The following is a 12,368-nucleotide window of genomic DNA, read 5'->3' as shown; positions in this document are numbered from 1 at the left end:
GCCTCTTTCTCCATGATGGAGTAGTTCCATTCTCTGGGGAACAGCTTCCGACTGAGGTAAACAATAGGGTGTTCCTCCCTGTCCACCTCCTGTGAGAGGACTGCCCCAAGCCCTACTCCTGAGGCATCAGTCTGAACGATGAAGTCACGATGGAAGTCAGGGCTGAAGAGTACTGGATTGCTACACAGCCGTTTTTCGATAGTTCGAAAGGCCGCCTCGCATTCATTGGATCAATGCGCCCGGCGGGGGCTGTCCTCGGTCAAGAGCTCCATCAGCGGGGCAGTAATGCTTGCGAAGTGGGGTACAAACCGCCGGTAATAACCAGCTAAGCCCAAGAATTGACGCACCTGCCTCTTCGTGGTCGGCGCTGGACATTCCTGGAGGGCTTGGACTTTCCCGATGAGGGGGCGTACCTGTCCCCGGCCCAAGGTGTACCCCAGGTAAGTGATTTCCTCCTGCCCGATTTGGCATTTTTTTGGATTGGCCGTAAGCCCGGCTGTGTGGAGGTCCCGGAAGACAGCTGCTACTTGGTTAAGATGTTCCTCCCAGTTATTGCCATAGATGACCACATCGTCCAAGTAGGCCGCAGCATATTTTGTGTGTGGTTGCAAAATCCGATCCATCAAACGCTGGAAGGTTGCCGGGGCCCCATGGAGGCCAAAAGGTATCCGGGTGAAATGGTACAACCCTGAAGGGGTGGCAAATGCTGTCTTCTTGGACCTGGGATCCAAGGGGATCTGCCAGTACCCCTTTGTGAGATCAAAAGTGGTGATATAACAGGCCTCCCCGAGCCGGTCGAGGAGCTCATCGATGCGGGGCATTGGATAGGCGTCAAATTTTGAAATGGCGTTTACCCTCCGGAAGTCAATGCAAAACCTCTGGCTCCCATCCAGCTTTGGTACGAGGACGATGGGGCTCCGCCCCTCGCTCTGGGAGTGCTCAGTAACACCCAGATACAACATGGCCTGGACTTCCACCTCTACGGCCTCCTGCATTCACCTAGGCAATGGCCGGATTGTCTCTCGGACCACCACCCCGGGTTCAGTCTGGATCACATGGTAGGCGAGCATAGTCCGCCCGGGTTTCGTGGTGAATGTCTTGGGGAATGCCCTTACTAAGCAGAAGGCCTGTTCTTGCTGCTCGACTGTGAGTGTCTCTGCTAGCTGGGGTTCACCATTATCTGACTCCTCTGGCGGTTGGGGCCCCAGGTCCGGTTCGGGGGGGTACAGGGCAACTAGTAGTCCTTCCCGTTCCTGCCAGGGTTTTAAGAGGTTTACATGGTAAATCTGTTTTTCCTTACCGCGACCAGGTTGCTGGATTTCGTAGGTGACAGGCCCTACCCGGTGGAGGACCTCATATGGACCCTGCCAGCGGGCAAAAAGCTTTGATTCCGCTGAGGGGAGCAGGAGAAGTACTTGGTTCCCTGGCCCAAATGATCGAGCCTGGGTTCCCCGATTGTAGTGCTGCTCCTGGGCTCTTTGGGCTGTATTTAAGTTCTCCTTCGCGAGCTTGCCCGCCCGCACCAGCCGCCCCTGCAGCTGTAAGACATATTGTAAGAGACCCTGCGTTGCAGACGGGTTGTGTTCCCAAGTCTCCCTCAAGAGGTCCAACACCCCGCGGGGTCGCCACCCATAGAGGAGCTCAAACGGGGAGAACTTCGTGGACGCCTGTGGGACTTCTCGAATTGCCATTAGTAAAGGAGGGAGCAGTTGGTCCCACTGGCAGAGGTCCTGGGTGGGGAAACGCCGCAACATTCCCTTCAGGGTCTGGTTAAAACGTTCGACCAATCTGTCAGTCTGGGGATGGTAGACCGAGGTCTGCAGTTTCTTAATCCCTAATAGGGCACATACCTGACGGAACAGCTTAGAAATGAAGTTGGTCCCTTGATCAGTGAGTATCTCCCGTGGGAGGCCCACCCTTGTGAAAATCTTCACGAGCTCCGCAGCAATAGTGTGGGCGGTGATACTTCTTAAGGGGACGGCCTTGGGGAAGCGGGTGGCGTAGTCCAACAGGACAAGGATGTATTGATGGCCCACCTTACTCTTTGGAAATGACCCCACCAGGTCCATCACTACTCACTCAAATGGTACACCTACGACTGGTAAAGGGACCAGGGGGGCCTTCCGTACCCCTGCCGGGGCTGCATGTTGGCAGTCCGGGCACGACACACAGTAATCCTTCACCTCATGGTGGACGCTGGGCCAGAAGAACCTGGCCAGGACCCAAACCACTGTTTTTTCCTGGCCTAAATGGCCTGCAGCCGGGATGTCATGTGCAAGCTTCAGGAGAGCCCGACGATGAATGCGGGGAACCACGAGTTGGGTCCGGACCTCTTGGGTCTGGGGGTCTCAATCAACGCAGTAGAGCTGCTCATGACTGAGTTCAAACCTAGGCCTCCACGACCTCACCATCCACCCGGGCCAGCTACACATAGGCAAACCGGAGCATAGGGTCCTCCCTTTGATCTCGGCTAAAGTCCACCAGGTCAGGAGGGGGGCCAGCTGTTTCCAGGCCGTCCTGCCCGGGTGTGGGAACTGGGGCAACTCCGGGATCTGACCTCGAGTCGGGGCCTGTCTTCATCTCAGGTGGAGCTCCCTCGAACGCCTCCTCGGTCGGTAGGGATCGAAACACCTCGACGAAGTCTGGCCAGTCGCGGCCCAGAATAACTGGATAGGCGAGAGATGATGCCACTGCCACACTCATTAACTGAGTTGCTCCGTTCACCATGGTGGGGACCTGAACTGTGGGGTACGATTTCACGTCTCCGTGTATGCACTGAATCCGTACTTCCCCAATGGGCTGCTCGGTGTCCAGGAAGAGCGCCTGGCGGACAAGGGTCTGCCCACAGCCCGAATCAACTAGACCAACAACGTGGGTCCCGGCGACTTCCATGGGGGCTGTCAGTTTGGCCAAGGAGGGCGGACGGGCCCGTTGCTCCCTGATGCACACCAGGCCAAAGTTGCAGTCCATTGCAGGACAGCCCTGTTGCAGATGCCCGTACTTGCCACACCGAAAGCAAGGTCCTACCTCTGGACGCCCCAGCCGCATGGGTGCACCGGTGGGGCTGCAGGGTTGGCTGGGGCCTGGTGCTCGGGTTAAGTATCTAGAGGTGGAGCGCGGTGGGGACTCGGGGCGTCGGGGAATATCGGTCCTGCCGCCATCTGGTTGTCGGATACGGTGTGGTGCGTCGGCTTGGGAGGTGGACCTCCTTTCAAGTTTCTGTGCACTGGGTCCAGAGTTTGGGGGGCGGGCTGCCAGTCCTATTGGGGCCTCTGCCTCTAGAAAGTCCTCCATAAGCATGACGGCCGCGCTCAGACTTTGTGGCCGCACCGCAACACCCATACCCTCCCCTGGGTCGGGAGGATGTGCACGAATTGTTCGAGGACGACCTGTTCAGTCACCTCAGCCGCTGTTCGATGCTCGGGTTGTAGCCATCAGCCACCTGCGTCCTTTAGTTCCTGGGCCACAGCCCAGGGTCTGGCGCCTAGTGGATAGACCTTTTCCCGAAACCGTCGCCGAAATGTCTCCGGGGTCATGTCGAAGGCATCCAAGATAGCTGTTTTCACTTGAGCGTAAATGCGGGCCTCATCATCTGGGAGTCCACGGTAAGCTTTCTGGGCAGGCCCCGTCAGATATGGGGCGAGGAGGGTCACCCATTGGTCAGATGCCCAACCGGCCACTGAGGCAACCCGCTCGAAGGTCACCAAATAGGCCTCTGGATCATCCTCAGGCCCCATCTTGGCCAGACGGATCGGTGGGGCAGGAGGGGTTGGGGTGGCTGCCCTCTCTGGTTGAGCCCCGCCGTGGCCCAGCCACAGGGTTGCAAGCTACTGGAAGCATTGGGTTTGTTGTTCGTGGTGCGGAGCCCCCAAGGTTTGAAGCACCTGCTGCTGGTGGGCACACAGCTGCTGTACGAGTTGGTGCTGCTGCTGTTGCTGGCTCTCAGCCAGGAACTGGATAAGCCTTTCCATCTCCATCTTTCAATTAGGGGAGCTTCAGAGGCCTCCTCGCTCTAATCCCTTCCTGCAGGGATAGGGACTGGTGCCCGCATTCTCCAACACTCGTGACAGGTTTCAATCAGTCCACTGAGCCTCTAGGGGGCAATGGAGAGCTACTGTCCCACTGGCAGGCCTTAGTCACCCCTTTCGGTCACTGGGGAATTAGCGGAGGTGTGCTGGCCAGAGTCTGCGGCGCACACCTCAGGCAGGGGAGTGCCAGCACAAGTCTGCAGCGTGCCCCTGAGGCAGGGGAGCACTGGCCAGAGTCTGTAGCGCGCCCCTCAGGCAGGGGAGCGCCGGCACGAGTCTGCGGTGCGCCCCTCAGGCAGGGGAGCGCTGGCACGAGTCAGTGGCATTTGGGATTCTGCTACCCAAAGCAGGTTGGCCGGGGTAAGGGAACGCAGGCCCACCCAATTCCACTGCGTTCCAGCCCAGGGCCCTGACAGTGGCAGGGCGAGAGGGTACTGCTTGGTCTGGCCCCGCCCACTCAGGCTACCGCCGCTGGGTCACCGGGGAACCGTCCGCGCCATGCTGATCAAATATGCCCACCACACTGTGCAGTTCTGCCCCTGGGCTACTTCCAACCTGGTCTCTCAAGTGGGCCTCTCCGGTCCCTCCAGCTCATCCGGGTATTCAGCTGCTGGCAGCTCCAGCTCCAGCTCCCGCTCTGTGTCAGGCTCACGCTGGCCCGGGTTACAGCCTGGCCCCTCCGGGTACTCGGCAGCTGGCAGTCCTGGTCGCCTCAGTCCTTCCTCCAGGTCAGGTTTCTCCTGGCCCAGGGCCTCCCCTGGGTCGGCAGCAGGGTCTGGAGGGAACAGCTAGCAGCCTTTGTCTGTTTCCCTCCCTGATGCTGCCCTCACTTGGCAAAGGGCCCTGCCCTTTGTACTTCCTGTTCTACCCCTCCCCTTCCGGGGTAAGCTTGGTCTGGGCCCGCCCACTCAGGCTGAGAGGGTTGCTCTTTACCCTGTGGTTCGGAGGGAAGCCACCCTGGCTCCCTACAGGAGTATACATTTAATTTGAGCCTCTATTATAGTGGTTTTAAGAAGTTTCCATGCAGCTTGTAGGCATTTCAGTTCTGTGACTGTTCCTTTTAATTTCTGTTTAAGTAGCTTCCTCATTTTTGTGTCATTCTCCCTTTTGAAGTTAAATGCTACGGTGGTGAGCTTCTTTGGTATTTCTCATCCTCCAAATGAATGTTAAATTTAATTACATTGTGGTTGCTATTACTGAGCAGTTCAGCTATATTCACCTTAGGTTAGGGTTAGGTTTCCTCACCCTTCCCCTCATGCTCATCTACTTGCTGATCTTTACAATTAAATGCAAGCTGAAGTCATGTGATCGGTCCCAAGAGGAAAAGGTAACATGTTGTCCACTGATTGGATCCAATTCCTGTATCTGCTGGATTCCAACACACCGAGAACACCAGATATCTGGCAAATAGTGCATGGTTTTAATGCAATGTACAGTGTGCTTCACTTTCATGTTACATGTTCCACAAAAATAAAATATATGATTTTTTAAAGTGTGCTTATATTCTGAAATACAACTGTATATATATTCTAATATACTCTCTCGTAGTGATTTTAGATCAAATATGTTTAACGTGAAAGTCAAAAAGATGATTTTTCTAACTATCTGCACCACAAACTGCTCCTGGGATCTGAGAATCCAGCTGGGCTCTTTCCACCTCTGAAACCATCACTGGGAATAAAGATTAGTGATTCTGCAAGCTGAATTTAGCTGACAGTTTTCTGATGGTGTGCAAAGCAAAATAGAATCCAGCTTGCTCTTCTATAGCTGTATTAATTGCAGGGTTAACAGGAGTAAAACATTTTTCCTCATAGTGATGGGGCAGATAGGTCCCACTGACAGGGTTAATGAGAGACTGTGGACCTAGTTAGCACTGCCTGCATTTCACCCGCAGCAATGTTAGGCATGGAGAGGGGAAGTTAAAAGGAGATCTACTCCATTTCAGCCCTGCCCAGGCTCCCAATGTGAGAGAAGCCTGTCTGCAGCTTGGAGACTGCTCGGAGGAGCTCCTGTTAGAAGGGATGAACAGCTCCTGTGAGATCATGGGAACCATGGACTATTTGAAGGCAAATCCTGAAAAGAAGCGGGGGGTCCCATCAAACCTTCATTGGATGACTGTGTTTTGAGTTGTGATTTTCTGTTCCTTTTTTCTTTTAAACTATAAAATAAGGGTAAGATTAAAATGTGCCTCTAAACAAGGATAACTACTTAACAGAGAGAGACAATACAAGCACACCATGTATTTTCTAGTCATTCTAGTAAACATGTTTTCAGGGTTTCTGAGGTTTTCTGTTTTATAAAAGTTATTGATAAATACTTTAGATGCCACAATTTCACTTCCTAGAACCCCTGGAGTGCCACACTTAATGTATACTCAGTGTCCAAATTTTTGAATGGCACCCACATAACTGTGAGAATTCTCTGGAAATGAAGATATACATAATTCTATGGAATTCAAACCATGGTGTCAGATAGCTGTCAATTTGCTTTTTTATGTCAAATGTCCAAAATGATCTGTTAAAAATCTAGAGGGGAAATGTCTCTAAATTACAAATATTCTTTTTTTTTTAAAGCGGGAGGGAGGAAATCCACCCATCTTGCAAATTTTTAAACATCACAGATGAAACAGCAGTCCCTAATTTTGCAAACCCCCCCATAAAGACACAAACCAAAACAAAATATTACCTCTTCTGGGTCTACAGTAACCTTTCATAATGCTAAGGCATAAAAGAGGAAGGAAACATACAGAGCTATCATTTTTTAACCCGTATTTCTTCTTAGCACTGATTTTTCTTTTTCTTTCAGATATGTCAGATATTTAAAAGCAGAAATCTTAAATTCCTGTTATGTCCATGGACAAGACCAACTTATAAAGATTTTGTTTTTTAATGCTCAGGTATGGAATAGTAGATTTCTTTTTTTTATAAAACTTAGATGATGATAACAAATAAAAAAATAATAAGCTTCAGCCCTCACAAATCATCTTCCACTTTGAGTATCTCAAAGTGCTTTTAAAGACAGCTATTTACATCCCACAACATCCTACATGATAAAATAATGCTGTATTCATTCCAGAAATGAATACTTTGAGTAAGAGAAGTCAAGTGATTTGCCTAAGGCCACTCAGCTAATCAGGTGGAGAGCTGGCAACAGAACTCAGGAGACCTGACTACCCATCTTCTGTTTTGACCACTAAACCAACTTCCTATGCAGAGTGTAATACGTTTAAGGTAGGTTAAATTTTCGGGGCACATGAAGAGAGAGGTCTTTAACCTGGAAGGTTACAAACTCTATTTGTAGAAAGAGTTCATTTGTGTAAATCCTCTTTTTTGAATCTGACACCTAATTTTTTCCCTCATCTAGCTCAGCATTTCTTAAAATACTTCAAGCTCAAAGGTGAAAATCATGGATATTTACCTTCCCATTATCTTTGTGTGTTGATTCTTTTCTCCTGTGAAATGCATTAAATGCACGTACATCCCCCAAGGTGCAGTGATCAACAGGTGGGCTGGTGACTCCAAAGAAAGGGGATAAAAGCCCAGGCAGGAACTGCACTATGATGGGGTGTATATCATTTATCACACTATACATAGCTTAGACTCTAATGTCACTAAGAGAAATATCCGGGGGGAAAGAATTAAGAGGAAAATACCTATTAACACAGACTCTAACTGCTATTTTAGAAAGGTGAAAGCTGCTAATGTTTTCTCTTTTTTTTTTCTTTTCGGATTGAATTTCATTGTCCTATTTTTTTTTCTATTCCTGCTGTAAAGTCATATGAACCCTCCCTTGTTCTTCACTTTCCACACCATCAAAATATTATTCTAACTTGTTCTCCCACTTCCTAACTAAAATGGGAGTCATGGTTCAAGAGTACATCAGGGAGGCAGCAATACTTACTGGCTCTGAGGATGTTCTCCTTGCTGCTGCACCTGGACTGGACCTGCGAAGAGAGCACAGACTCTATGAGCTACAGTAGTTAACAGGCACAGCAAGATGTGGCGATTTAATGGGCAAGCTCCTGGGATCTAGAGTCAGAGGCTCTAAATATTTGACACCTTAACAATTTTATATAGTGTATATATAGGATACATATATTCAAGCAGAAACTTACTGGTTGACAGTCTGAATCTGATATAAGCAATTAAAAAACGCAAACAAGCCAGCCTAAAGGACAGATTTTTAGGTTAAGAAATGAATATACAGCTTTCAAAGATACATATTAAACTTCAATTTTACATTAAATTCCAAGTTCATGGTATATAATTGTGACCACAGTGATCCTGAACCTAAGTCCTTGTGTTTTATGTGCAGACCAGAACAACAATATGCCTGTATTAACATAATCTGCTTGAAGACTTGATTATTGCTGCTGTCAGTGGGGCTGCTGAGGTTTCGTAGAGAGAAATTAAAAATGCTAACAAGTTAGAATGTGGTGATTGTGAAAACATTTATCAATTCTGCTTCACAGCTGCACAAACATCTTCTGGCTGGAGACAGATGAATTTGTTCAGCTGTTTAAGTCTAGTTTAGAAAAGTACTATGCCTAATATGCTTTAGGGTTTAGCTGATCGCCATATTTGGGGTCAGGAAGGAATTTTCCTCCAGGGCAGATTGGAAGAGGCCTTGGAGGTTTTTCGCCTTCCTCTGTAGCATAGGGCACGGGTCACTTGCTGGAGGATTCTCTGCTCCTTGAAGTCTTTAAACCACAATTTGAGGACTTCAATAGCTCAGACATAGATGAGAGGTTTTTCGCAGGAGTGGGTGGGTGAAATTCTGGTGGCCTGCGTTGTGCAGGAGGTCAGACTAGATGATCATAATGGTCCCTTCTGACTTTAGTATCTATGAATCTATGAATATGCTTTTTATAATGTAGATCTACTTTGGAAAGTGATTGTGTAAAAACACCATCTTCCTAATCAATAGATCTACTCCTTGTGTACCTGATTCCCACTGTGTTACTCCAGTTTTATCCTGGTGTGACTCCAGTAAAGTCAATAGACTCAAACTGGTGTAATATTGAAGTAACAGTGGTGAATCATGTCTGAGTAGAGTCATATCTGCTTACTATGGAGACTAACAGAAGTTTTGGTTTTCAACTATTGTTAGCCCTGCAAAGCCAATGCAATATAGGATATATCTTCACTGCAGAGTTAACTTGAGCGTAGATAACTTGAGTTAACTTTTCTCAGTCTTGCTTGAGTCAGAAAGTCACACTGTGAAATGACACTTGAGCTGCACAGAGTAATTGGATTAGTAGTTGATGAGTTGTCTTAACTCGAGCTGTGGCCTATACCCCCAGGCCAGCCAGCTGTTAAAAGTTAAAAAGCACCATCAAACTTTAGTTCAAGGTTTTTGTGTGTGGATGGGACTCAAGTTAGAGACAATACTAGTTATAACTCAAATTAACTTTGAAGGGAAGACAAGCCCTATGAAAGTGCGAGAAGTGTGAGCTGGATCCTTTTCCTTCATGTGCTCCTTCAACAGAATTGTTCACTAAGACTTCAAGTACAAGCCAATAAATTACACCCATGCAAACCTATTTACAGCAATAGGGTTGCATAGGTGTCATTGAGGGCATCATAATCCTTGTAAAACCTTTTTTAGTGTTGAAGAAGGAAGGGTAGGAAGGAAAGAGACCAGCTTAACTTTCAGATCTGAGGTTGAGTTTGTGGGGGTGGGAACTAGACAAATATCTGCCTGCAAACTGAGCACACATGATCTGGAAATTATTTATGAGTGATAAATGTGGAACTCCAAAGTGCCATTTTTCAGTCTCTTTTCAGACTAGAGCCATCTTTTAAGTCTGAAACTAATCATTCCTTGTTTTCTAAACCTCTTTCTTTCATTCCACAGCAGCTTGCCCCAAACGCATATTCACACAACAAGTTGGATTCTACAGCATAACAGTCTACTCATTGTAATGAAAAAATTTATGATGGTAATGTTGCAACTTAGAGTGGATTATGGTTGTTCTTCCCTGAAAAAAAACTGTTATGTTTAAAAATTAAAACCACCCTCCTTCCCGTCAAAAATACTACACAGGTAAACTCCAAAATGTCAGTGATGCCCTGATTTGGTCCAGAGTTGTTCTTCCATTTTTCAGGTACATGATAAAATAAAATCTCATTGGAAGAGGAAAATGTTTCTCTTCGAAGAGCAATTCTGGACCAAAAAGGAAGGTATAATGGTATATATGAGAGCAAGAGAGAGAGAGAGAGAGAGGGAGGGCTGGATGGGTGAGTGGGTCACAGTTGAGGAAAATGCAAAATGTACTATGCAAAAGGAGAGATGGGCCTATCTGCATAGGATATTATTTAAAATTGAAGAGGCTATGCTATTTCTCATTGAAAACCATATGCAAAGAGAGAACAAAGAATGGGCCTGTTGCAAAATAATCAAGAAATTCAGCAAACTTTGGAATGAAACCTAGTGAAACAACAACACAGTCCTAAAGAAAAAAACAAACAAAAAAACCCACACAAACACTATAGAAACAATCTAATAAAACAAACTAAGTAAAAATATGACTCAAAGGACACAGATAAAAGCTACTAGAGAGAGGAAAAATGTTAGTGGACAAGTCAAGAGAGAGTCTTCAACAAAGTGTGGGAACAGAAGGAGCCGAAACCCATAGCGCAAAGCAATGTTTGCGAATGAAAACCAACTCCTTTGAGCAATAATAGTTACTCTCGAGTCGTAGCCTCTATTCCTCCTGAGTTCATCTTTAAGCCCTTCCAATCTATAGTGGAGCTAGTGTATGAACAAAAACAAGAAATTTATAATGCAAAGAGCAGCTGAGACTTGCAGATCTAATATAAAAAATGTGCTGACAGAATACCACTCTTACAACGTCCAGATGACAATGGCAACAAAAGACAGCTGGCTTCAAACATAGCTCTTGGAGGTATTTTTTTTATTCTATGAGCACAGAGGACTTCAAATGACAAAGCTAAACTGTGCTTTGCAGTGTCTCATGGTGATCTAATGTTTATCCTTTATCACTCACCTGATTAGCAAAATATGCACTGTGGGAAATAATTTGTTTTCCACAAATTTTAAAAGCAGATGTAGAAGAGGAATCCATAACTGTGAAAAAAACACTCAACTAGACTTGATCATTTCCAATCCTAGGCTCATAGCTGCTGAATACAAACTGTGCTTCAACACAGCTGAAGGATTAATCAGTTAGCCAATTCTCCAATTTACTGTATATTGCACATTCATAGGCTGTTTCATTTTTTGAATATTGTTCTATTAAAAATTATTTTACTTGTCAAAAATAGTGTTTGATAGCCCAAACCTACTTTAGAGCTTTGTGTAAATTGTCTTTTCATATTTTATCATTTGTATATGTTTTGTACCTGTGATATTTTTTAAATCTGTATGTAAATCAGGGTTACATGATTTTTAAAATCATATAACCCTGAAGTAAATATTCTAGTGTACCATCATACACCATATCATGACTTGCTGGGACAGATGGTTTTGGAACAACTGTAATTCTTCCCTCACTCACAGGCTGCTCCAGAGATAGTAACCTGTGCCTGTCTCCCATATCACAGGAAATCTGATTTCTCTTCGGTCTACATTCCCCTAGCTGCCAATATATTTTGGCAGAGAAGCTCTGAATAAATTGGGATCTCATCCAATATCATTCCCCAGGGTGGCTCAGGAGGGAACAATCAGAAAGCAGAGCATCCACAATCCACTGCCCTGACCTTTACGTCCATAGGATTTTATTATATTTAAATCATAATTGTATTGCCTTGTAATGCAGAGTAAGCCTTGTTCCCATGGGCGTAAGCACCAAACGCTATGCGAAACAAAGCATTTTAAATTAAAATAAACAGAGGAAATGGTAAAAACAAGAAACCTGCTGACAATCTCTATCAATCATGACTGGTCTGAGACATGAAATCACTTGTGGCAAATCTTAGCATCTATAAGGGTATCTTTACAAGTAAAATAGAAAATGAAATGAAGAAAAGCTCATGTTACAAGTGAAGTAAAAGTAAAATAAATAAAAGAGGAAAGAGAAGCCTTTACTACATGACCACAATCTTTAGGAATGGTTAGAGAATTTACTTACCTTTTATACTTCATAACAAGATTTAGAACAGAGTATAAAATCAGCTCTTCATTATGGGAGGTAGTTAAAAGCCATAGATTATCGTAAAATGAATGGCTACACAAACATGAAGAGTTTCCAGCCAAATATGAAAAGCTAAGTCTTATGGGGAAACATTTCAATTGAGGTTTATTGCAACATGAAGAATTCGTAACATTAAAACACATGATTTTACCACCAGCACTAGAAAGAACCCATTTCTCAAGAAC

The 12,368-nt window shown here is 46.2% G+C and overlaps 1 protein-coding gene across 22 annotated transcripts in view; it reads right to left on the bottom strand.

Moving 5' to 3' along the window:
- GPHN (gephyrin) overlaps window positions 1-12,368 on the bottom strand; it is a 590,200-nt gene that overhangs the window by 107,500 nt on the left and 470,332 nt on the right. For 20 of the 22 annotated variants that reach the window (XM_073348373.1, XM_073348352.1, XM_073348355.1 and 17 more), the window contains one exon: window positions 7,929-7,971. In XM_073348373.1, the coding sequence (XP_073204474.1) occupies window positions 7,929-7,971 (43 nt within the window). Of the gene's footprint in view, window positions 1-7,928; window positions 7,972-10,718; window positions 10,782-12,368 lie in introns of all 22 variants that reach the window. The other 2 variants (XM_073348374.1, XM_073348375.1) reach the window with 1 other exon arrangement.

Source organism: Lepidochelys kempii, chromosome 6 (assembly GCF_965140265.1).
Source record: "Lepidochelys kempii isolate rLepKem1 chromosome 6, rLepKem1.hap2, whole genome shotgun sequence".
NCBI classification, from domain to species: Eukaryota; Metazoa; Chordata; order Testudines; family Cheloniidae; genus Lepidochelys; species Lepidochelys kempii.
This window is presented reverse-complemented; position numbering and strand designations above follow the sequence as displayed.